We start from the raw sequence: 25,629 nt of genomic DNA on the forward strand, positions 1-25,629 counted from the left end.
GAAATATTAATGTTCCTGTCAGCAAGGCTTTTCTCTGGTTCTGTTCTCTCTCTCTTTAGTCAATGAACAATGGTGCTTTTATCCACTACTTTAAAACATATCTACCAAAATATGGATAAAACTAGTTTCATTAAGATTAAGTTAATACTATACTATACAGTATGCTTTGTATCATCACAAAATAAATGAATTCAAACTAATCTCTCAAGCATGTGTTATGTTATTTGAACTGATAATAATGAATCATGCAGTCATTGGAAGATTTGACCTGGCACAGATTTGTTTTGCCACATTTTACTGTGGTTAAAAAGTAACACTTTTCCGACCAAATGATTCTGAGGACATTCCTCCAGGTCTTTCATCTGTCACTTTCCCTTATCAACCAGAAACCATCATCTGCCTACCTCAATGTTCTTCTCCTTTCATAATGTCTGTACTGGTAGTGGTTGACCTCTGGTCTCCCGTCCAGGATGTTGTCGGTGCAGAGTAGAGAATCAAATGTTTACAAGTAGATGTTTATTGCGGGTGTAGCAAAATACATCTGCTAAATGTGTGTATGTGACCAATACCATTTGATTTGATTAGCTGTTTCAGAGAGCTGGACCGAACCCACAACGTTGTGTGTGTGTAGCGTCTGCGACGGAGCCTGCCTCCAGGCCTGCTGAGAAGGATCTCCTCTACATGGACCACCACCACCTCAGCTACAGGTCTTCCCACCATAGAACCAGGACCTGTACGCAGAGACCGCTCTGCCAGCATCAAACCCCTCCACGACAGTCCACCATGCAGGTATCATGCACTATCCTCTACTACCCTTTTCTCTCCATCTCTCTCTCTCCTTCTCTCCATCTCCCTCTCGCCATCTCTCTCCCTCTCTCTCTCATATTCCTTCGTCTTTCCCTCTTTTTCTCCCTATCTCACTCTTAGTCAACCGCCATGCAGGTAGCAGCCCCTCTCCTGCTCGATAGACTCCCTCTATCTCTCTCTCTCTCTCTCTCTCTCTGCTCGTCTTTATTTCTTTCCACATCCAGACGTCCGACTTGCTTCCTGCTGCTCGAGTAACTTCCCGTAGGGGTCATCCTGAGCCAGCACAAGGCCCTCCCCAGCTGTAAACCCTCCTCCTTTATGGCCCGTCACAATAGTGAAATATTAGACCTATAATGCACGTGCAACACTGATATATTTTCTTAAGTGGTGAATGATGGATGGGTCATGTGGGAGTTTGAACTGGAGAACGTAGGATGTTCTATGTGTATGCCTGTCTTTGAAGGAGACTGTTTGTGGCTCCAGTCCTGTGGAGTGCTCCTCCAAGGCAGCTGGCCTTCATCTGTACAGAGACTGCGTTTTAGCATCCAGCAGTCTGTTGCCCAATCCTAAACTGACCCTAGTCCTCTACTTCCTACCCTATACCTTCTAACCCCTACCTCATAGCACTTTGTAGATCCTAAAGGTTTGGATATGGGTAAGAAATATGCAGAATAACCACCTAACCGGAGATGATAGGATTGTTTGAGACATACACATGATAATGCACACCAGTTTTGTGATTCATTCCATTTTCACTCTGTGTCAGGCTCAGAACTGGCTGTACTCTCCGGGGACCAATCTGTGTTGTTCGGGCCAAAACAACATCCCTTTTGCTGCTATTATTTATCATCTAAATTGTTCCTCTTTTTGAGATATTGGTTGAAGCTCAGAGTGTAACAGTTAATCCTGAAGTCAGATCGGTATCTGCAGACTTCAGTCTGGCTCTTTGGCGGCTTCCTGGAGACAAAACATTCTAGAATAAATGTCCCAGGGAGATTTTTATCCTGTATGTCAGAGCAGGATTAAAATACTGCTGGGGTCACCACCCAGTACAATCTCAGGAAAAAGGGTTCCTAAAGGGTTCTTCGGCTGTCCCCATAGGAGAACCCTTCTTGGTTCCAGGTAGAACCCGTTTGGGTTCAATGTAGAACCCTCTGTGGAAATGGTTCTACATGGAACACAAAAGGGTTATTCAAAGGGTTCTCCTATGGGGACAGTGGAAGAACCCCTTTATGTTCTAGATAGCAACTTTTCTTTCTAAGAGTGGAGGGTTCATATTGTGGAGGTGATGGTGTTATGGTAGTGTCTGATCTGCCACTCTTCAGGGACAATGGAAGTTGAATAGATGCTCTGTTTAATTGCGAAAAGCAACACGGTTCACCATAACAGCATTCAACAGACAGTGCAGACAGACTGTGGTTGTGGCATCCTGTGTGTTAGAGTATTGTGACTTACTGAGGTTTTGATATCCCGTGTGTTTTCCAGCATGGTGAACAGTGAGTCGTGGAACAGCTCTGTAATGCTCACCATCTCGAAGAGTCGCTCCATGTCTGCCTCCTACTCCGCTTCAGCCACCTCCAACCACCTCTACAACAGACGCATGACCAGACCAGGTGTGTGAGTGTGTGTGTGTAGACACTTTGCGTGACAAACAGAGAGTGATATTTTTAGTGCATCAGAAGAGAACAGGTCATTTAGAATGATTCTAATGTTATGGGGCCATGTAGAGATGCAAGAGACAGGTCAACCCATTCTCTGTCCATTCAGTGTGTGCCTGTGTCGGTGCATGTGTGTGGGCAGTATGTGCAATTTCTATTTTGTCTTTTTTTAAATCGTGATCTGATTTGTTACATTTAGTTGAACGCGACTTCCCTCCTAATAACCCTGTTCTCTCTCCAGGTTACCCCCCCTCCAATATATCTCCTCTGGCCTCTCCCTGCCACTCCCCTCCGGTCCAGGGGACCCCTGTCTCCAGCCCCACCACCAAGTCCTGCTCTGTGGACCTACCGGACCCTGTGGACAGCCAGGGAGAGAGGCCTGTGGACCCCCAGGCCCCACACAGAGCATTAACACACAGCATCAGTGCACCTAGCTCCACCACACCGCACTGGGGGCCACCATCTCTCTGCATCAGGTAGCATACACGTACTTACAGATATACACAAAACAGATACTGCCCTTTCTGCTGTCACAAAGAGGTACAGAACATACACACAGAGAAAAGCTTGAATGTCGCATTCTTGCCCGTTACTTCACTGATCATTGGCAGCGCTGTCTAGAAGACACTGAAGCAGAGACTGAGGAAGTCGTGCATGTAGCTTTAAGCTCAGCCTCGCTGAATCGGAGAAGAGACGTTGTTTAACGGCTTCATGCTGCTTCATCGTCCTGTGTGTGTTTCTGTTCCGTGTGCATGTGTCTTACAAAGGGTGAGAGATGAGTAACCAGAGAGAGAGAGAGAGATCCTCTGAGGCACATGGACTCACGCCAGAGATAGATGAGTGAGACAGTCAAAGAGAGAGAGCGAGGGAGGGGGAGAGAGTCAGAGCGAGGGAAGGGGAGAGAGTCAAAGAGAGCGAGAGGGAGGGAGGGGTGAGTGTCAAAGAAAGAGAGGGTCAAGGGGAGAGAGAGAGGGGAGAGGGTCAAAGAGAGAGAGGAAGAGACTTCCTATGAGGCACATGGACTCACGCCAGAGAGAGAGATGAGACAGTCAAAGAAAGAGAGAGAGTCAAAGAGAGAGAGCGAGGGAGGGGGAGAGAGTCAAAGAGAGAGAGGGAGGGGAGAGGGTCAAAGAAAGAGAGGGTGAGAGAGTCAAAGAAAGAGAGGGTCAGAGAGTCAAAGAAAGAGAGAGAGGGGAGCGAGGCACATGGACTCACACCAGAGATGAGACAGTCAAAGGAGAGAGAAATAGATAGAAAGAGACTTTCTCTGAGGCATATGGACTCACGCCAGAGAGTCACAGAGAAGGTCCCGCTGCAATGTTCTAAGACAAGAGGACGTGGATAAGGAGTATAGGTTGTCTTTATGGCGACGACAAGATGTTCAGTTATTAAGATGAGTGATCTAAGGAAGAAAAGTCCACCACAGAAGAAATACATAAAGACAATAATGAATGGCTGGATGTGGGAGGGTTATAAGTGTTGAGATGGTGGACATTAAGGAAACGATAAAGTAAGTAATGGAGGCCAGGGCTGTGTTGTTGACATGGGAAGGGAGTACTGCGGTGTATTCACTAGGAACCAAACGGAAACAAACAGGGAGGGACCTACTGTACCTGAACCTGTCCGATAGAAACTCTCATTTCCATTGTGAAACGTTTTGTTATGGTTTGTACGAGTGGATATGATCGGCTGAGAGAACTTGACGAAAAAAAGATTGTGGGAGCTGTTTTGTTAGACCTCAGAGTGGCTTTTGACGTTATAGATGTCTAACAGAAGACAGAGGGTGTTCTTTAATGACAGCCTCTCCAACATAATCCAGGTTGAATCAGGAATTCCCCAGGGCAGCTGTCTGGGCCCCTTACCTTTTTCAATCTTTACTAATGTCATGCCACTGGCTTTGGGCAAAGTCTATGTATGCATATGACTTAACACTATACACATCAGCTACTACGGGGAGTAAAATTACTGCAACACTTAACAAAGAGCTGCAGTCAGTTTCAGAATGGTGGCAAGAAATAAATTCTAAATATTTCAAAAATTAAAAGCATTGTATTTGGGTTAAATCATTCACTAAACCCTAAACTTGAACTAAATCTTGTAATGAAAAATGTGGAAATTGAGCAAATGTAGGTGACTAAACTGCTTGGAGTAACCCTGGAATGTAAACTGTAATTGACAAAACATGTTAATGCAACAGTAGCTAAAATGGGGAGAAGTCTGTCCATAATAAAGCGCTCTGCCTTCTTAACAATACTATCAACAAGGCAGGTTCTACAGGCCCTAGTTTTGTCACACCTGGACTACTGCTGCCTTGGCAGTAGCAAATGGGGATCCTTAATAAATACAAATATACACCCTTGGCTCTGGCTGTGTTGAGAGGAAGAATGTCGCTGATCCTGGTTCAGCTAGAACAGCTGGTCTGATGATGTGAGAAGTGATCACTGACCTGGACTCGTTGGCCTTTTATCTGGCCTTGTTTCCTCTAACGCTACTGATGTGGTTAACTCTTCGCTTATCCTCTTGTTCTCTTTTCTCCTCTCCCATTAGATATAAATGTAGAGCCTTTTTTCATATCGTAGTTGTTTACATGTTTTGAATATCTTTTGTTTATCTGTCCTTTGTCTCTCTCTCAGCTGTGGTAGACCGTACAGCAGGCTGAGCCATGGGGAGGGATCTATGGACAAAGGGGACAGAATACCTCACCCTGGTAAGTAGTAAAAGGACACTTATCTACTTCTCCATATATGACTTCTCTCTTAGTGTTACATTTCTATTTGCCACGTCGTGAGCGTGTCAACCACCTGACTTAACCCCTGACCCCTGATCTGTTCTGTCCTATAAGATGACCCGGCAGTGGCGTCGTCAGACTGTGAGAGCACCTACGAGACCAACCACAGTGACAGCAGTGACTTTGCACAGAACGAGGAGGACGTGGAGGGGGCCAAGAAGCCCTCGGACACCCAGGACGGATGCAGGTCGTACCAGCCTGAGGGCATCGTCCTGCAACCCCTAATGCCACCTCTAGAGGTAGGTTCCTCTATAGAAATGCATTGAGTGGAATGAAAATGCGTCTACAAATATGCTAAACATTTCATGGCTGCAATATCAATAAATCAACACATTATGAAATGATTTATTTGATTCGAAGAGCAAATACCAAATAACATGCTATTTCCCTATGAAGTGCACTACCCTACTTGTAACATACTATTACCCATAGCTACTTGAAATTACCCTTGATCCTGACCCCTGACCTCTAGGACACACAGCCTATCCTGGACCCAGAGCCTCTGGTGATGTCAGAGTTGGATCCTCTGATGACTCAACTCAACAGCTGGAACTTCCCCATCTTCAATCTGGTGGAGAAAACACATGGCCGCTCAGGATGCATCCTCAGCCAGGTGAGAACAGGCCTCAGGCAGGTGAGAACAGGCCTCAGGCAGGTGAGAACAGGCCTCAGCCAGGTGAGAACAGGCCTCAGCCAGGTGAGAACAGGCCTCAGGCAGGTGAGAACAGGCCTCAGGCAGGTGAGAACAGGCCTCAGGCAGGTGAGAACAGGCCTCAGTCAGGTGAGAACAGGCCTCAGCCAGGTGAGAACAGGCCTCAGCCAGGTGAGAACAGGCCTCAGGCAGGTGAGAACAGGCCTCAGGCAGGTGAGAACAGGCCTCAGGCAGGTGAGAACAGGCCTCAGTCAGGTGAGAACAGGCCTCAGCCAGGTGAGAACCAGTGAGTACAGGTGAGAACAGCACATCTTCAACCTGGCGGAGAAGACACACTGACAGTCTGACTGCATCCTCAGCCAGGTAAGGATAGATACAGCCTTAGTCAGGTGAGAACAGGTGAGACTTAGCGAGGTGAGGATAGTTTTTAACCGCGTGGAGATTAGGCTTCATCCTCAGCCAGGTAAGGTTAGCTACTGTAGTGCCAATTGAGAAAAACCCAGACCCATCCAGGTAAGGATAGGTAAACAAGTCAGAATACTGTGGTGAAAACAGTCTATCGTGAATCAAGAGAGAATGGCTCAGACTTTAAACCAAAGTGTATTTAAAATGCATTTAAAATCGCAACACAATTAAGAAAATACATTACGACAATGCAATGAAAAATAGTTCAAGCAAACAGGAAGCAGTAAAGAGTATGAATAAAAAGAGCATAAAACACATATGATGTTTAAACAGTCACTGATTAAAGGCCAAGCTAGAAAGGTGGGGTTTTAAACGTGATGTAAAAGCCTCAATGGTGTCTGCCCCTCTTACCTGACAGGAACAGCTATTCCAAAATTTAGGGTCTTTGATAGACAGAGGAATCCACTCACCGATTTGGCCATCGAGGGATGCCTGTGAATAAAGCACTGTGAGATATGGGTGGGATTACACTGCCATCTACTGGTTGAAACAGGAGTTACAAGTAATTGGATTTGCAGTGTACTGTACACCAAGACGGCAGTAGGGTCGTTCCACGAAATGAGTTCCATTTCGGAAGTGTATCTTGGTGAAAAACAACTTTCTATTTCACCTAATTGTAACATTCTGTCATGAATAGCACATGTTCAACTTAATAAAAAAACATGTTCTCATCTCAAGAAGTTCATAAAAAATGACTATAATATCAAATCAAATTTTATTTGTCACATGCGCCGAATACAGCAGGTGTAGACCTTACAGTGAAAGGCTTACTTACAAGCCCTTAACCAACAATGCAGTTTTAATAAAATACCTAAAAGAAAAGTAAGAGATAAGAGGTAAATAATTCAAGAGCAGCAGTAAATAACAATAATGTGGCTATATACAGGGGGTACCGGATAGAGCCAATGTGCGGGGGCACCGGTGTCAAAGTAATTGAGGTAATATGTACATGTAGGTAGAGTTATTTAAGTGACTATGCATAGATAATAACAGTGCCTATTAAGTGCCAAATAAAGTAACAGGGTTGACTGTAACAGGGTTGACCGTAACAGGGTTGACCGTAACAGGGTTGACGATGTGTTTTTCTTCTCCAATTTATGCTTTGGCCACAAATACGAGTATAGGATGAGTCGACAACATGAATTGGTTATGAGGGAACAGATTATACACTTAAAAGTGAGTATGTCACTGGAAAGTTATTTTTAAACACGTCTAGCCTGTCTGTCTATCTGTGGGTAACAGAGTTGATGTGTTACCCAGTTTCCTACCACAAAACACCAGAAATGGCCAGAAAGAGTAGGACCAGCTCACTGTTTTTACACTATGATTTGATTATTAAATGTTACATTTTTCTTTTGAAACGAATATTTAAAAGAAATAGTTTCACCACATTACAACGAGAATTCGGGTTCACTTGGCAGGGCTGACCTTTAATCACATGAAATAAATAATACGCTTGAGAAATGACTTTATCGACGCGCCAAAGTAACTACGGTTTTACAATGATGGTGAACATTTTGGGATTAAGTGAGTTCAAATCTTGCTAGAAGTCACAGACTGTGCACAGAGGCATAGCCGCAGGGAGTAGGGGTGCTGGGGTTGTGCACTGGGCCTTTACGAGTCATGTATTAGTGGACCTATATGGCCTGATATAACTTTCTCCACCCACCCCTCCCTTGTCGACCCAAAGTTCTCACACGGTTATACACAGAGGGACATGTCAAAATGCAGAATTTTTCTGAAAGTCGTTAATCATATAAACCAATCAGATGTATTGAATGTTTCACTTGGTCTATATTAAAGTGCACTTCATTTAATATAACGGGCTTTTAATTCAATATCGGTGCACGATTTCTACTTAAAATATCAAAGGGACACAAAGGGGACTCATTTCGGGGAAAGACCCATGAGCAGGATCACAGCTTCAGGTGAAGAGGCCAACTAGGTGGATGGGATAAGGCTGCTCTATGTGTGTTCCAGGTTTCCTACCGCCTGTTTGAGGACACGGGACTGTTTGAGACGTTCAAGATTCCTGTCAAGGAGTTCATGAACTATTTCCATGCTCTGGAGAACGGATACAGGGACATCCCATGTGAGCAAACGTTACCATCAATCCTCGATGTGAATATGCTTTGAAAATACACACACAGTTACATCAAGTACTCGAGAATATCAAAAACATTTGATTGAAGCTACCGTAATCCAAACTCTTGTGCAGCTGTGGTGGTAGCACTGCCTATTCTATCCACAAGAGGGAGTGGTTGGCTTTCTCAATGCAATCACAGCACTAGTTCTGTTCCCTCTACCTCCACCTGTCTCTGTATGGTTTGTGAGGCATCATTATCATCCAGTGGACTAAGTTAGTACTACAGTTGGCATCTCCTCTCCCTCCCCATGCAGACCACAACAGGATCCATGCCACTGACGTGCTCCATGCCGTGTGGTACCTCACCACCCAGGCCGTGCCAGGCTTGCCCAACCTCCTCACAGACCACAGCTCCGACTCTGGTGAGGACACACACGCGCATATGCAAATACAAGCATACACACATGCACGGACACACACAACCACACACACGCATGCGGGCACACTCCTTTCCTCCACTCTCCGTTCCTTTGTGTTCTGACGGAGGCTAATATCCTATGTCTATAAGCCTACTGTTGTATGCTTGTTGCTGATGGCATCCTTCTGGGGCTCAATTAGCTGCTGTATATTAATTCATACACACCAACCACATCAGTAGCTTATGTGAAATGGCCTTACAGTTTGCAGACCGGAGGCTGTGGAAGTTCCCAGAACAATGTTTCCAGTGAGATCAGATGACCGTTAGTTCATAGTCATCAACAGTTCTTTTACCTCTCGCTCTCTATGTAGAGCTGTTTCCATAGAAGCCTATCTCTTCCAGAGGAACACAACAGACGCCAATGTCAACACGCTGATCTTGATCTGTTTGTTCTTCACAAAATCTGTCTGACTGGTCTGGCAGATGGCCTACTCTGATGGCTGAGGGGCAGGGTGGCTGGCTGTCTGTCATTCTTGTTGTTTTCTGATGCTCATGTCATCCCATATACACATTTGCCCACACATTAGCACGCTAACGCGCAGACACAACACCCATTGACCCAAGTGTTTTGTGCTAAGGTTTCTGATTTGTTTACGACAATGACCGTCACCCCTCACCCCCTCATTTATCTCTCTGACCCTTCTATCCCTGTGTGTGTGTGTGTGTCCCCCCAGACTCTGACAGTGGGCTCCTCACCCCCAGCCATATAGGCCATACAGGGTTCCTGGTCTCTAAGATGTCTGCGGTGATGGAGGAGGGTTATGGATGTCTGTCTGGCCTCATCCCATCCCTGGAGCTCATGGCTCTGTATGTGGCTGCAGCCATGCACGACTACGACCACCCTGGACGGACCAACGCCTTCCTCGTGGCGACTAGCGCTCCTCAGGTAGGAAGGGAGAGAGGGAAGGAGGGAGGAAGAAGAGGGAGAGGATGGATGGATGGATGGATCTAACTAAAGGAACTGGAAAGGTGAAAGCAACATCCCCGGTAGATGTCCACCAATAATACTTTCTTATCTTGTGTTCTTCTCAGATCACTGAAGAGATAAATGGAGGAAGACAAAGGGACCACTGAGATGCACCAATGATAACTAATGAGTGACGCGTTGCTCTCTGTCTCCCCCTGTAGGCTGTTCTATATAACGACCGCTCGGTGTTAGAGAACCACCACGCTGCGTCGGCCTGGAACCTGTTCATGTCCCGGCCAGAGTACAACTTCCTGGGCAACCTGGAGCATGTGGAGTTCAAACGCTTCCGCTTCCTGGTCATCGAGGCCATCCTCGCCACCGACCTCAAGAAACACTTTGACTTCCTGGCAGAGTTCAACGCCAAGGTAAACAGAACCGATGGTCATGAGCTTCTAATCTATACATTTCTCGCATCTACAGCTGATTGGACTGAGGCGCTGTGTCATTTTCTCTGGCGATGGACAACTTACAGTATGTCAGTAGCAAGCCTGTAGGAGAAGATCTGAGGTTTGTTTGCTCTTACGCTCTCCTGGCTTCTCTCTGATAGGTTGAAAGGAGGTAGGGATAGAGGATGTGAGGACACAAGGAAAGACATTTGAGATTAATTTAACCCTTGCTTCTCTCCAGGTGGGTGATGATGGCTGCTCGGGCATCGACTGGTCCAATGAGAATGACCGGTTGCTGGTGTGTCAGATGTGCATCAAACTGGCGGACATCAACGGCCCACTGAAACACAAGGACTTGCATCTACAGTGGACCGAGGGCATCGTCAATGAGTTCTATGAACAGGTACATCTATTAGGTCTAAGTTTTGCCAGAAGATACCGACCCTACCGTTCCGCTTGTTTACACTGAGCTGCACTGGGGTCAGAATGCAATCATGGTTACATTAAGACACCATGGAGCCGGCGCGAGATGTGCATCAGAAAACATACCTCAAATGCAGGAATGGGATATGCCACTGTACTCCACATTTGACCTCTCACAACACTGCTCCATCGAGAAGCCTGAGATACTGCTAGTTTTCCCGGAAAACTGCACTTTTCGTCCTCATGCTAGCTAGCATTAGCCACCGCTAGGGTGATCTGAATTGAATTAAATAAACGTCATTGATCCCCAGAGGGGAAATTGGGTGAATGATGCATCTTGCCATGCAGATCCGACATTTGCATAATTACAATGATTGGTCCAAGGGGGGCGCTGCATAATTTGTGGGGGACGACATGTATACAGCTGCCTTGTTGATGCTGTCTTTCTTGTGCACCCATGTGCACCCCCCCCCCCCCCCCATGAAACTGCCTGATCATAAAATTGTCATTACACTACCTTCTGCATAAATAGCTATGACAGACTTGAGAGGTTGTAGAGGGTCAATTATATTTCTCCATCAAATGACATTGAAATGTGTTCCACTTGGGAATAAAATAGAAGGCAGGCCACTTCATGAGTCCATCACAGTACTGCTCAGTGTGAAGAGGTACAGGTGCCTGGAAACAGCCCACTCTCCAGTAGCAATTCATTTTTTTATTTTACCTTTATTTAACTAGGCAAGTCAGTTAAGAACAAATTCTTATTTTCAATGACGGCCTAGGAACAGTGGGTTAACTGCCTGTTCAGGGGCAGAACGGCAGATTTGTACCTTGTCAGCTCGGGGGTTTGAACTTGCAACCTTCCGGTTACTAGTCCAACGCTCTAACCACTAGGCTACCCTGCCGCCCCAATGCTGCTCATTGGTCAGAGATGGACGAGTGCCTAGCAACCACACCGCTGATCAGGAAGAGCGACTCTAAGATGTCGCGTTCACGTGTCATGCTGTGTCGCGTGGTTGCTAAGCTAATCATCATGCAATCCCTTCTTGGTCGGGGTATGAGTCGACAAACCTGCCTATTTTCCTCAAAAGTACGAAATGTCACGATTCCAAAGCTATACGATATTGCAGGGACAAAGTAAATTATCTCACATCTCGGAAAGATTTGTAATGTTGTACTTATTGTTCACGTAATTCATGCTTATGTTGGGTTTTTGAACTAGCGCCCAATTGACTCCCATTCACTCCTTGAAGGAGTGCTCTTCTTGTCCCAGAATTGCCCAGAATGCACCACGTGGCCCATTGACGATGCATGGGCAACGTAAACAATGGGCGTTAATACGATTCCCATCAGAATAGATAGAACCAATGGATACTCCCATTCAAATCAAAGTTCTCTGATGTGGAGTCGTGGCCATACTGGGTCTACCAGTTCTGGAATATTCTATGCCCGTGTTTCCCAAATCTATCCTTGGGTACCCCAAGTCAGTCCACTTATTTGACGTATTTCAAAACTAACACTTTTAACTAATGAGTGGCTTGATGATTAGTTGACCATGTAAGACGTGGACTGGTTGGGGGAACTCAATGAGAGGTTTTATTCATTGACTGTGAGGAATAATGTGAAATGTTGAACTACTTTTGTTCTTCTGTGTCTTCATCATTAACGTTGATGTAACACATACCGTCCTTGTATGTAGGCAATGTACTGCATAATGCATCATCTATTCAAAATGGGAACCCTGGCATTGATGGAGAGACAATTAGGTTGTTGATGTGTTGACAAACAAAATGCACAATATGTCACTCTACAGTGATCGGAGCACCAAAAGGGTGTAGGTTCTCATCAGTGCTACTGTGATTGACAGCGCAGTCTGTCTGTCTCTTCAAAGCCTGAGCTCACTCAATGATAAAACCCAAACCCTCGTTCAAATGTCAGATCTGCTTCTGTCCTTGGAGAGGGAGGGAGGGAGAGAGAGAGAGAGAGAGAGATAAAGGGGAGGGAGGTGAAAGACACAAAGACAGGGAAGTGAAAGGGAGAGGGGGAAAGACTGGGAAGAGAGAGAGAGGAAAAGATAGGGAGAGAGAGAGAGGAAGTGTTGTTGTTCTGCAGTTTTGCTGACCTACTTGTGTCATCAGTGACAGCCCTCATTCACATAGACGGAGATGCAGCAACACATCAGATCACAGAGCACTCAACTGCACTGACTGCACTATACGTCAAGGCATGCACAGGTATAACACACACACACACACACACACACACACACACACACACACACACACACACACACACACACACACACACACACACACACACACACACACACACACACACACACACACACTATGGTCAGTAGGAGCATACCCACAATCCTGACACTGACCATTAACACAGTGAAAACATCTTAAAGATCTGACCCTGTATCAGTGGTTGAGTTGTAACTTTACCTTCTCCTTGACACCTGTCTTTAGAAGACGTTTTAATGGTTCAATACGCCCCTCTAGAGTAGCGCATCTTTCGCTTTTTCCCTCTCTCTCTCCCCCTCTTCACTTCAGACACTCATTTCAGTCCACTGCACTGACTGACGAAAGCTCCGCTGGTTACTATGGCAACAAGAGACCTTGCCTGCTGCGGTCCACTTCGAGTGTATAAAGCCCCTGACGTCAACAGACACATATATATGTATCCGGCTATGTATTACTTTGCTATATATACGTGATCTTGTCAGTCAGCCAATACTGGACCTATAGATGAAGGCTTCCTCGAGCTAGATAGACGTGATCTTGTCAGTCAGCCAATACTGGACCTATAGATGTAGGCTTCCTCGAGCTAGATAGACGTGATCTTGTCAGTCAGCCAATACTGGACCTATAGATGTAGGCTTCCTCGAGCTAGATAGACGTGATCTTGTCAGTCAGCCAATACTGGACCTATAGATGTAGGCTTCCTCGAGCTAGATAGACGTGATCTTGTCAGTCAGCCAATACTGGACCTATAGATGTAGGCTTCCTCGAGCTAGATAGACGTGATCTTGTCAGTCAGCCAATACTGGACCTATAGATGTAGGCTTCCTCGAGCTAGATAGACGTGATCTTGTCAGTCAGCCAATACTGGACCTATAGATGAAGGCTTCCTCGAGCTAGATAGACGTGTGCCTTTTGCTGTATATGTTCTTGACCCAGTTTGAAGCTTTGATTATTCAGTTGCTAATCCCACAGGCTCTGCGCGCTGTTGGTTTACCAGTTTAGAGACTGAGACGGGCTGGTGAACAAAATGAGAGAGTTACAAATGTTGATGTGTTTTCTACCATCAGTTAGAATGCAGTTTTTACATCATTTCTGAAGGTCATTTTCTCTCTCTGTGTATTAGGATCTTAGCTGTGACTCCCTGCATTTGACTCTAATTTCACTCATGTCATTGGTTGGTTGATTGATTGATTGATTGATTGATTGATTGACTCACTTTCCTCAGTGCCAAAGGGTGACGGAAAGAGGTCATTCATATTATATTTACATTAGTCATTCAGCAGAAGTGCTTACCCAGAGCGACTTAGTGCACTGCATTCATCTGAAGATAGCTAGGTGAGACAACCAGATATCACAGTCATTGTAAGTACATTTAGTCCCAGTAAAGTAGCTATCAGAAAAGTCCATGCTAGTATGAAAAGACAAGTGCAAGTGTTTAATAAAATCAAGGTTATATTTTGGGGGGGGGGGGTTGAAAGGGGGGTGCTGTGGGATGGATCAAAATACTATGTGAAGAGGTGGGTTTTCAGATGCTTATATCTAACATTCTGCCATGTTTACCCATAATGCACCACTCCTCAGGGCGATGAGGAGTCGAGTCTGGGCCTTCCCATCAGCCCCTTCATGGACCGCTCTGCGCCTCAGCTTGCCAAGCTCCAGGAGTCCTTCATCACGCACATCGTGGGGCCGCTCTGTTCCTCCTACGACTCTGCCGCCCTCATGCCTGGGAACTGGGTCGACCCCGCCGACGCACGGAGGACGGAGGGAGAGGAGGTGGGGGAACGAGAGACAGAGGAGGAAGAGGAGGATACAGCAGAGGAGGATACGTCGACTAGCTCTGAGAGTTCCCGTAAGAGCATGTTGACGTTCATGTTGAACTTCTTTGAGTTGAAAGAACTCCATTAACAGAAACCTGTTGAAATCAAAGCTCAGCTTGAAATGGCCCAGGTATTGAGTTGTTGATATAGTGCCCATCAATAATGCATGTGGTGGATTTAAGCAATAAGGTATATTGCCCATATTACACAAACACTGCGGTGCCTTAATGCTATTACCAACATTAATAGAACAGTAAACAAGTAAACCAAGTCAGCCAATAAGCATCCAGGACCCAAACGACCCGGTTTATAATTAGCAGTAGATACAGAAGCCTCAAATACACAAGGCTACCTGGTCTGCCTTAAGTGTATTTGGTCTTCCCAGGTTATCAGACCCTGCTTTGTAACCCCTGTCCAGAGGTTGTTGTTGTTTGCGTGTACAGTATAAGGGGATAGAGATGTAGTAGGTTTTGTTCTGAGGGATTTTTTTCCCCCCCTACAGAGAAGCACGTGGTGAAGCTTAAGAAGAGCAGGAGGAGAGTGTTCTGTCCCATCACTCAGCACCTTCTGGACAACCACGAAATGTGGACAAGAGTCATCGCCTCAGAAACCCGGGACACACCGGACAGAGAGGCGCCTAACTGCCTCAGCAACCCCGCCGAGCCAATCACAGCCATCCACGAGGAGGAGGATGAGCCAGCCAGTAAGGAGGAGCCAATAGATGGCCAGGTAGAGGAGACAGAAGGAGAAGAGACGGGGCTTGAAGAGGAAGAGGAAGTGGTCGAGCAATCGGAGACTGCAGAGAAAAGGGAGGAGGAGTTGGAGTGAGAGGATTATAGTTGACCCTAAGATCAGTTTATCCAAACTCATACCCTCTCCCAAATAGACTTTCTGACTCATGTCAGAAATTATACCTTATTCCTCATGTGGTGCACTAGCTGGCCAAAAATAGTGCACTATACAGGGATTGGGGTGTTGTTTGAGACGCAGACCCTGATATTTGGTTGCCAGCAAATCACTTAGACACAACACTGTAGAAGTTTGGAGTAACATGTGCCTAAAGAAAACAAGGTGGAGGGAGGGAGCGGAAGCTGAGGATGAGGTGGGATTTATTGTTTTACTACTATATTGGATCAGGTTTCCATTTCAGAATCCCTCTCCCTGACCAGGTGCCCGCAACGCAATACAGGCCCACAGAACACTGACCCCACTGCCAGCCTCAAGACGCAGCCGGCCATACAAGTGGTCCGCATCCACCTGACCGCCCTCACAGAACCAGGGTGTACAACGTGGACTGTACTGAATAGACAGTACAAACACTAGCTCCTGAGGACAATGAGATGAAAGTGCGGGAAAAAGCTGTGTCCGCTCTGTGTTGGTTCTCAGGAGAGGACTGAGGACTAGGGAGAGGAGGGCCAGTGTTGATACAGAGTGTGCTCACACACACGCATGGAGGCAAACATACACACACACACACACACACAAATCCATCAGAAGATTTGCTAGCTACCCCAGGAAGAGGGAATGGGAAGTCTAACATAGAACCCTGTAGCTCTGAAAAAAAGCTTTATACTCAGTCATGGAAAAAAAATCCACAATACAGTGTTTCTTCACATTCTTCATCTCTCTCCTTGTTCCCAATTTGACCATGTTTTCTCTCTTTCTTTCTGTCTGTCTTTCTTTCTTTCACTCTCTCCACTTTTGTGTCGGTCATTCAGGCTCCCCCCCCCCCCCCCCCCCTCTCGCTCCTACGCAGTTCCACAGGACCCAGGAACACTGACACACCCCACTGGGCACAGACTGGTTGAATCAATGGTGTTTCCACTTCGTTTCAATGAAATGACGTTGAACCACAGTGAAATTGGTATTGAATTGACGTCTGCCCAATGGGACCCGACGCAGACCTCTCATCACAGTGTCCTTGTGCCCTTTGTCATTATTGCTTCAACCAACACAAGTGATTGTTCTTTCCTTTGTGTTATTGGTTTGGAGTTTTACTTTCTTTTTTGTCTTCTTTTTTCACACTGGCCGTAAGATATTCACTCTCAGTGGCGTTTGTGTTTTTTTAAACATGGCGTGGGGACTTTTTATTTTGTTGCCTCTCTTATTTTACGTACCTTGTATTTTGATTGTCTGCACACTACAAAGGGAATCACTTTGAATCTGAATCACACCCTTTTCTTATAGAGTTAGCGGAAGCCTCCGTTACGTATTCCAATGTAAGATGTTTTATAAGTGCAGATTCTTTTCTCTCTTCATAGCCTTGACCCAGTAGGTGAGGTCATGTACCACCTTGGTGGAGAAGAAGCATTCATATTTGGATTCATCTGTGGATGTCAATCTGACCATGACACTGAAAAAGAGATTAGCCTTTTTCAAAGGTTCTCTACAGCCGTCTTCATTGATAAACTATTTTGTAGAACTCTCTCGTAAAACTCTTTTGATGGTACACTGACCTCTAGCCTGTGTTTCTGTGCTCTCTCACAATGGGATCTACCACCTAATACCCTGACAGGAAGTTCAGTCGAGAGAGCCAATGTCGAAAGTACACAGATTCTCTTTCAGTATCTTCAGCGATTCCCCATCGAGTGAGCAGTCTCACTCAGTTCCTTCAGAGAACCAAGCTTACAGTCGTAACCAGGCATTTTTGAACTCTTGGGAAATCATCTATTTCTCCATCAGGCTGAAATGATAACAGGCCCTGCGCTCCAATATCTTTCAGCTAGTCAAGTGATCAAAGAAAGCTAATTGCTGAGTGGCCCTTGGAAAGCCTTGAAGGAGATGTGGAGGAGCCCAGAGGTTCAACCAAGAGAACACGGTTACAGATATACTCCACATACACTCAGACTGTGCTGCTCTATAGAACATGGTGAATCACGCATGGGGCTGAATGCAAAGCAAGCAAAAGTGTGAAGAAAGAGAATGCAGTAAAAATATCCATACCATGAAAGACAGATGTCTGCTTAGTGTGTGTTTGCTGACTCCCACAAAGAAGTTATGTATTTATTAACTTCCTGATAGTTTCAACATTTCAGCCATAGGTCTAACATGGTTGAACTGTAGCTACCCCATTGTAGCTATCACATGATACATCTACCTGCAGCTATCCCATCTCTCCCTATCCATTCCGCTCCTAGCCCAGGGCAGCTCCCATGACATGACCAGGCAGATCAGGCCTAAGCAGGTGTGTGTCCGGAAAGGCACCCTGGTCAAAGTAGTGCAGTATATAGGGAAAAGGGTGCGATTTGGGACACAGTGCTGGTGGACTAGCCAGCCAGCCTGAGCCAGGCAGCATGCTGCAGTCAGCACATGGACCAGTGCTGGGCTCCCCGTGGCTGTCCATAGCCCCATTTGATGTCTAGAGAGAGAGAGAGACAAATTGGTGGTGACAGAAGGATGAGAGGGAAAGGTAGAGGAAACAGGAGAGGAGAGAGGGAAGTGAAGAGGATATGAGAGAGAGAAGTGGATAAGAGAGAATGGTATAAGAGAAGGAAGGGGATGAGAGAGAAAGGGAGATGAAGAGGGGCGGAAGAGAAGCGTTTGGGGGGGGGGGGTTCTGAGGTTGGTCAGATGTCTCTTTTCTGTTCACTGATGGTCTCTGTGAAAACGTCACTTTGAATGAGGAGCCAATTAAAATGTCTGTCCCTCCGTCTTTCTGTCTGTCTGGTTCTCCTTGAAGATTCTACCCTTAACAGATTGTTGTAGCCAGTAATATTATCAGGAAAAAGTATTTGTGGGGTGACAATGTTTAAAGCAATACTGACACTTAATCTGTATCTGGAGCATTTGAGTTGCACTCCGTGACCTCTCTCCCTCTCTCTCTCTCTCTCTCTCTCTCTTGCTCTCGCTCTCGCTCTCTCTCCCTCTCTCTCTCTCCCTCTCTCTCTCTCTCTTCTCTCTCTCTCTCGCTCTCTCTCTCTTCTCTCTCTCTCTCTCTCTCTCTCTCTCTTGCTCTCGCTCTCGCTCTCTCTAGCTCTCTCTCTAGCTCGCTCGCTCTCTCTCACTCTCTCTCGCTCTCTCTTCTCTCCCTCGCTCTCTCTCCTCTCCCTTTCTCTCTCTCTCTCTCTCTCTCTCTCTCTCTCTCAAACACCAACCTCTTTGTTGTGTGATCTGTTATGGGTCATTATTTAACAGTGGCATTTAGTGTTGTAGCTGACATAACATCTTGTGATGGGCTAGGGGGCAGGTGGTTGAGGGAATCATTCAAATAGTTATTGGCCCATATTGGCCCGATACAGAGAAGAAGAATCAGACATTGCTAGTCGACCCCTGACCTATACATCTGCTGAGTCACTGCCTCATCTGAATAAGGCCTTTCACGATTTCAGCGTGACCTAGGGGGAACTGAACAGTAACAGACCCAATGGAGTGAATGCAAAAGCAATATTCACAGCCTATGATGACCTGTGTGTGTGCCTGCGTGCGTGTTCTGCGGGAGCATTTGGGGGGGTATTGTGAATGTGATTTGGTGGCCAAAGTTAATAATCTACTATGGGAGGACAGCAATATATTGCTCTTCCTAATATGTATGACTAGTCCATAGCTAATTCCTCGATGTGACCACACTTCCACTGTACCTATTCAAGTCTGACAACACCTAGCCAATGAGTTACATCACCAACTGTGATTTCAGATAGCTTTTGGAGTGGTATGTATCTCAACATGGATTTCTAGAAACATCCGTTCCTCCACTGTTTGGTTTCCATGCAGACCAGAGGTGGATGGGACATGGAGAGAGATAAGAGTCGGGAATTCTACACTGTTCCTTAATTGAACTGTGGACAAAAGGAGTCCACGTGTTGGGAAATAGGGTTGGGGCCTTTCAGATGCTGGGTCTTGGAACGATGATTCATCCTTTACACGTTGCCCTCCACCTCCCTCCTTCTCATCTATTGTTGCATGCTAGCTTCCCTCTGTTTCGGTAAACACAGGATTGATATGACCCTTGGCAACAGCACTGTGCGTGCCTGACACACGGATACAGTGTAGAGAGGCAGCGGGAGAGGGGAGGGAGGGACAGCAGCAGGAGAGAGAGAGAGAGATGAGAGAGGGCTGTGTGTCATAGCGGATAATTGGTTTGTCTTTAAGTGACACTCGCTGTGTCTCAAATGGCACCCTATGTGTGTGTGTTTGCCAGCTAGACAGCACGGTCTGACAGTCCTCTGAGCGCCTAAAGACAAAAACCCTCCAAATGGCACCCTATGTGTGTGTGTTTGCCAGCTAGACAGCACGGTCTGACAGTCCTCTGAGCGCCTAAAGACAAAAACCCTCCAAATGGCACCCTATGTGTGTGTGTTTGCCAGCTAGACAGCACGGTCTGACAGTCCTCTGAGCGCCTAAAGACAAAAACCCTCCAAATGGCACCCTATGTGTGTGTGTTTGCCAGCTAGACAGCACGGTCTGACAGTCCTCTGAGCGCCTAAAGACAAAAACCCTCCGAATGGCACCCTATGTGTGTGTGTTTGCCAGCTAGACAGCACGGTCTGACAGTCCTCTGAGCGCCTAGAGACAAAAACCCTCCAAATGGCACCCTGTGTGTGTGTGTTTGCCAGCTAGACAGCACGGTCTGACAGTCCTCTGAGCGCCTAAAGACAAAAACCCTCCAAATGGCACCTTATGTGTGTGTGTTTGCCAGCTAGACAGCACGGTCTGACAGTCCTCTGAGCGCCTAAAGACAAAAACCCTCCAAATGGCACCCTATGTGTGTGTGTTTGCCAGCTAGACAGCACGGTCTGACAGTCCTCTGAGCGCCTAAAGACAAAAACCCTCCAAATGGCACCCTATGTGTGTGTGTTTGCCAGCTAGACAGCACGGTCTGTCAGTCCTCTGAGCGCCTAAAGACAAAAACCCTCCAAATGGCACCCTATGTGTGTGTGTTTGCCAGCTAGACAGCACGGTCTGACAGTCCTCTGAGCTCCTAAAGACAAAAACCCTCCAAATGGCACCCTATGTGTGTGTGTTTGCCAGCTAGACAGCACGGTATGACAGTCCTCTGAGCGCCCAAAGACAAAAACCCTCCAAATGGCACCCTATGTGTGTGTGTTTGCCAGCTAGACAGCACGGTCTGACAGTCCTCTGAGCGCCTAAAGACAAAAACCCTCCAAATGGCACCCTATGTGTGTGTGTTTGCCAGCTAGACAGCACGGTCTGACAGTCCTCTGAGCGCCTAAAGACAAAAACCCTCCAAATGGCACCCTATGTGTGTGTGTTTGCCAGCTAGACAGCACTGTCTGACAGTCCTCTGAGCGCCTAAAGACAGAAACCCTCCAAATGGCACCCTATGTGTGTGTGTTTGCCAGCTAGACTGCACGGTCTGACAGTCCTCTGAGCGCCTAAAGACAAAAACCCTCCAAATGGCACCCTGTGTGTGTGTGTTTGCCAGCTAGACAGCACGGTCTGACAGTCCTCTGAGCGCCTAAAGACAAAAACCCTCCAAATGGCACCCTATGTGTGTGTGTTTGCCAGCTAGACAGCACGGTCTGACAGTCCTCTGAGCGCCTAAAGACAAAAACCCTCCAAATGGCACCCTATGTGTGTGTGTTTGCCAGCTAGACAGCACGGTCTGTCAGTCCTCTGAGCGCCTAAAGACAAAAACCCTCCAAATGGCACTCTATGTGTGTGTGTTTGCCAGCTAGACAGCACGGTCTGACAGTCCTCTGAGCGCCTAAAGACAAAAACCCTCCAAATGGCACCCTATGTGTGTGTGTTTGCCAGATAGACAGCACGGTCTGACAGTCCTCTGAGCGCCTAAAGACAAAAACCCTCCAAATGGCACCCTATGTGTGTGTGTTTGCCAGATAGACAGCACGGTCTGACAGTCCTCTGAGCGCCTAAAGACAAAACCCCTCCAAATGGCACCCTATGTGTGTGTGTTTGCCAGCTAGACAGCACGGTCTGACAGTCCTCTGAGCGCCTAAAGACAGAAACCCTCCAAATGTTTGTCCTCCAGAGCATCTCTTCCTTCTTCATCTCTCTCTTCTTTTTTTATCCCTCTATTTCTACATACATGTTGTTCAAAACACACCCAGGATTTATATTTTAAACTTATGTTTCCATTGTGTTGTTTTGATCAGATTTCACATTTCTGTAAAGGTTAGTTATGTGGGGATTTTTTGTTTTGCGGTATAATCGAAGGGCTGTGTTTATTCCTCATTTGCAAAAGTCAGCTATGTAACTGGTGTGTGATGGAGATTTTACAGTATGTGTCGCGGTTATATGTGTGTGAGAACACGGCTATTCATGTAACCACCTATCAGATGAGAGGTTAGCTCTTTTTGCTCCGATTCCATCTGTCTGAGCTGGGGGGGGGGGGGGGGGGGGGCTCATACACACATACACACACATGCGCACACACACACCAACTGTAGACTGCCTCGTGCAATTACAAAGTCATGTGCAATTGTCTAGTGGAAGCTCACTTGCATTTAATTCCAAAGTGTGTCATAATACATCCTATTCAGAACAGAACCTTGGATTAAGAATAACATCTTGGCATTTAGTAATTGACAAGGACGTGATAGTGGTCACATGCTCGTGTTGACATTTCTTTCAGAGTACTACTATTACCATGATTCCACCCTATCAGTGGGCAGCGGCAACTGTACAATAGGCACCAAACATGGACAATAGGGCACTGAAAGCATTGAGCCCCCGTGGTTTAAACAACAGCAGGCACGGTTTGAAGCCCAACATCCTTCCTCAGACTTTGCCTTTGCTTCATGTTTTAACTCTGTCCCGTGTGCTGTTTTTTTTTCAGGCTATTACCAGATTCTGTCTACGTCCTAAACGGCTCCCTATTGACCAGGGCCCGTATGGCTTTGGTCAAAAGTAGTGCACTATACAGTATAGCGAATAAGGTGCCATTGGGAATGAACAAAATGTCTCTCTCTTTGTGGGCATATGTCTGATTTACCACAATCGTCATCGGCTCACATATGAGCCACAACGAGAACCAAACGAGCTTTACACCTTCTTAAACGAGACATATGAGACTTGTTTTCTGTGTTTATCTTTAGCGGCACTTCACAAACGGAATAATTATTACTGTTTCTTCTCTCTTGTATCTTGCACTTAACACATGTAGCAATACCTATAGGACGGGGAAAACAGACGTGTGATTCACCAGTATTTGTGAAGTATTTCGTTTTATTACTGGTTTATTGTTCCACTTTGTACAAAATATATGCTGTACAGATATAACAAATTAAAACGACAACAAACGTCTTTTAGATAAACTTTATTTATTTGTACTGTTTTTGTAATTTAGACACGATACTGTAGCTCCTTTTTGGCCAGAATTACTGAAAGTGCCTCTTGGTATAATGTATTACAAAGTAAATATACAGTATATTGAGATTATTAGAAATTGTCACTAGCTGAACAATGTGGATGTTGTAATGTGAATACTGAATAACATGCGTTAAATGCTGTGGTAATTGTATGTGTGGTCTCTTTGCCTCGACTTACATTTATTTTCTTCATCATTATCTATTTCATATAACTATGTCAACATGAAGTATGTAAATGCCTTTCAACTTCTCAGGTACGTCCTCAAGGTTACTGATACATTCAATATTTGATTTGATTTATGCCTTCCCGGTAAGCCAACAGTCATAGTTGATTAGGGGTGGCAGGTGGCCTAGTTGTTAGAGTGTTGGGCCAGTAACTGAAAGATTGCTGGATCGAATCCCCGAGCTGAGAAGTTTTTTTAAATCGTTCCGCCTCTGAACAAGGCAGTTAACCCACTGTTCCCCGGTAGGCCATCATTGTAAATAAGAATTTGTTCTTAACTGACTTGCCTAGTTAAATAAATTAATTTTTGGCAACATCATAGCATACTAGTGATAGTTTTGGTTTTTGAGCTTTAACTATTATGAATCATTAGTTCTAAAAGAGACATGAGGGGTGCCATAATGAAGTTTGGGAGGGGCTGAGTGCAGGGAAAACGGTCACACGTGGCAGTATTGATAAAGGGAGGAACCGTTTAAGTCCCATATCTCTTAGCTCCCTGCCTAGCAATAAGGATGCAATGTGTAGGGATGAGAAGGAGACTCTTCCCAAGGTGGGGTATGTGTACACTACCACGGGTGAGGAGGAGACTCCGCCCAAGGTGGGGTATGTGTACACTACCACGGGTGAGGAGGAGACTCCGCCCAGGGTGGGGTATGTATACACTACCACGGGTGAGGAGGAGACTCGGCCCAAGGTGGGGTATGTGTACACTACCACGGGTGAGGAGGAGACTCCGCCCAAGGTGGGGTATGTGTACACTACCATGGGTGAGGAGGATACTCCGCCCAAGGTGGGGTATGTATACACTACCACAGGTGAGGAGGAGACTCTGCCCAAGGTGGGGTATGTGTACACTACCACGGGTGAGGAGGAGACACCGCCCAAGGTGGGTTATGTGTACACTACCACGGGTGAGGAGGAGACTCTGCCCAAGGTGGGGTATGTGTACACTACCACGGGTGAGGAGGAGACTCTGCCCAAGGTGGGGTATGTGTACACTACCAAGGGTGAGGAGGAGACTCTGCCCAAGGTGGGGTATGTGTACACTACCACGGGTGAGGAGGAGACTCTGCCTAAGGTGGGGTATGTGTATACTACCACGGGTGAGGAGGAGACTCCGCCCAAGGTGGGGTATGTGTACACTACCACAGGTGAGGAGGAGACTCCGCCCAAGGTGGGGTATGTGTATACTACCACGGGTGAGGAGGAGACTCCGCCCAAGGTGGGTTATGTATACACTACCACGGGTGAGGAGGAGACTCCGCCCAAGGTGGGGTATGTGTATACTACCACACGGGTGAGGAGGAGACTCCGCCCAAGGTGGGGTATGTGTATACTACCACGGGTGAGGAGGAGACTCCGCCCAAGGTGGGGTATGTATACACTACCACGGGTGAGGAGACTCCGCCCAAGGTGGGGTATGTATACACTACCACGGGTGAGGAGGAGACTCCGCCCAAGGTGGGGTATGTGTATACTACCACACGGGTGAGGAGGAGACTCCGCCCAAGGTGGGGTATGTGTATACTACCACGGGTGAGGAGGAGACTCCGCCCAAGGTGGGGTATGTATACACTACCACGGGTGAGGAGACTCCGCCCAAGGTGGGGTATGTATACACTACCACGGGTGAGGAGACTCTGCCCAAGGTGGGGTATGTATACACTACCACGGGTGAGGAGGAGACTCTGCCCAAGGTGGGGTATGTATACACTACCACGGGTGAGGAGACTCCGCCCAAGGTGGGGTATGTGTACACTACCACGGGTGAGGAGACTCCGCCCAAGGTGGGGTATGTGTACACTACCACGGGTGAGGAGACTCCGCCCAAGGTGGGTATGTGTACACTACCACGGGTGAAACCATGTCTTTGTCTAATGCAGCTGTATTGACACTCTGGGCAGAATAAACTTGGTTTAAAGCTTGCATAGTGTCTGTTGAGTTTGTACTCTGAAAACTAGAACCTAACACTAGAAAGATCCCATTCTCTTCCCACCCTGTTATAAGATGTTATTGAGATATAAACAGTAGTGACGTGTCAGTATGGAGGGATTAAAAGAGAAAAAAGCTGGCTATGTTACGAGCTTATGCCTGACTCATTAGTTGAGGATTTGTCTTAAAGCGTAGCTTTATACTCTGACGGACGGGGTTTAACACTTTCTATACCAGATTAGCCACCATCCACCAGACCTACCTGGGTTCCAACAGTATTGGTTTTCCGTCAAGTACTCTTTTGAGCGTTGGATTGAGTATGCCTGGAGTGCGAGATGCCATATGGGTGGGTTTGCACTTTTGAGACTATTTCATTGGCTCCATTGCATCACGCAAGCTCAATCAAACTC

The 25,629-nt window shown here is 46.5% G+C and overlaps 2 protein-coding genes across 2 annotated transcripts in view; both read left to right on the forward strand.

Moving 5' to 3' along the window:
- The window catches only part of LOC109896313 (cGMP-inhibited 3',5'-cyclic phosphodiesterase A-like), a 95,895-nt gene extending 77,665 nt beyond the window's left edge, over positions 1-18,230 (forward strand). The window contains exons 14-26 of the mRNA XM_031832736.1: positions 632-789; positions 2,293-2,420; positions 2,707-2,941; positions 5,099-5,172; positions 5,308-5,492; positions 5,726-5,866; positions 8,351-8,462; positions 8,771-8,878; positions 9,609-9,820; positions 10,063-10,266; positions 10,529-10,690; positions 14,541-14,808; positions 15,279-18,230. Coding sequence (XP_031688596.1) covers positions 632-789; positions 2,293-2,420; positions 2,707-2,941; positions 5,099-5,172; positions 5,308-5,492; positions 5,726-5,866; positions 8,351-8,462; positions 8,771-8,878; positions 9,609-9,820; positions 10,063-10,266; positions 10,529-10,690; positions 14,541-14,808; positions 15,279-15,604 — 2,313 coding nt within the window. The 3' untranslated portion in view covers positions 15,605-18,230. The remainder of the gene's footprint in view (positions 1-631; positions 790-2,292; positions 2,421-2,706; positions 2,942-5,098; positions 5,173-5,307; positions 5,493-5,725; positions 5,867-8,350; positions 8,463-8,770; positions 8,879-9,608; positions 9,821-10,062; positions 10,267-10,528; positions 10,691-14,540; positions 14,809-15,278) is intronic.
- Positions 18,231-18,786: 556 nt separating this feature from the next.
- Positions 18,787-25,213, forward strand: LOC109896392 (uncharacterized). Its single transcript, XM_031831876.1, has 2 exons — positions 18,787-25,074; positions 25,120-25,213. Exon 1 carries the CDS (start codon positions 23,805-23,807, stop codon positions 24,777-24,779), a length of 975 nt encoding a protein of 324 aa, XP_031687736.1. The 5' UTR covers positions 18,787-23,804; the 3' UTR covers positions 24,780-25,074; positions 25,120-25,213.
- Positions 25,214-25,629: the final 416 nt, after the last annotated feature.

This window comes from Oncorhynchus kisutch, linkage group LG9, assembly GCF_002021735.2.
Source record: "Oncorhynchus kisutch isolate 150728-3 linkage group LG9, Okis_V2, whole genome shotgun sequence".
In the NCBI taxonomy this organism is placed as follows: Eukaryota; Metazoa; Chordata; class Actinopteri; order Salmoniformes; family Salmonidae; genus Oncorhynchus; species Oncorhynchus kisutch.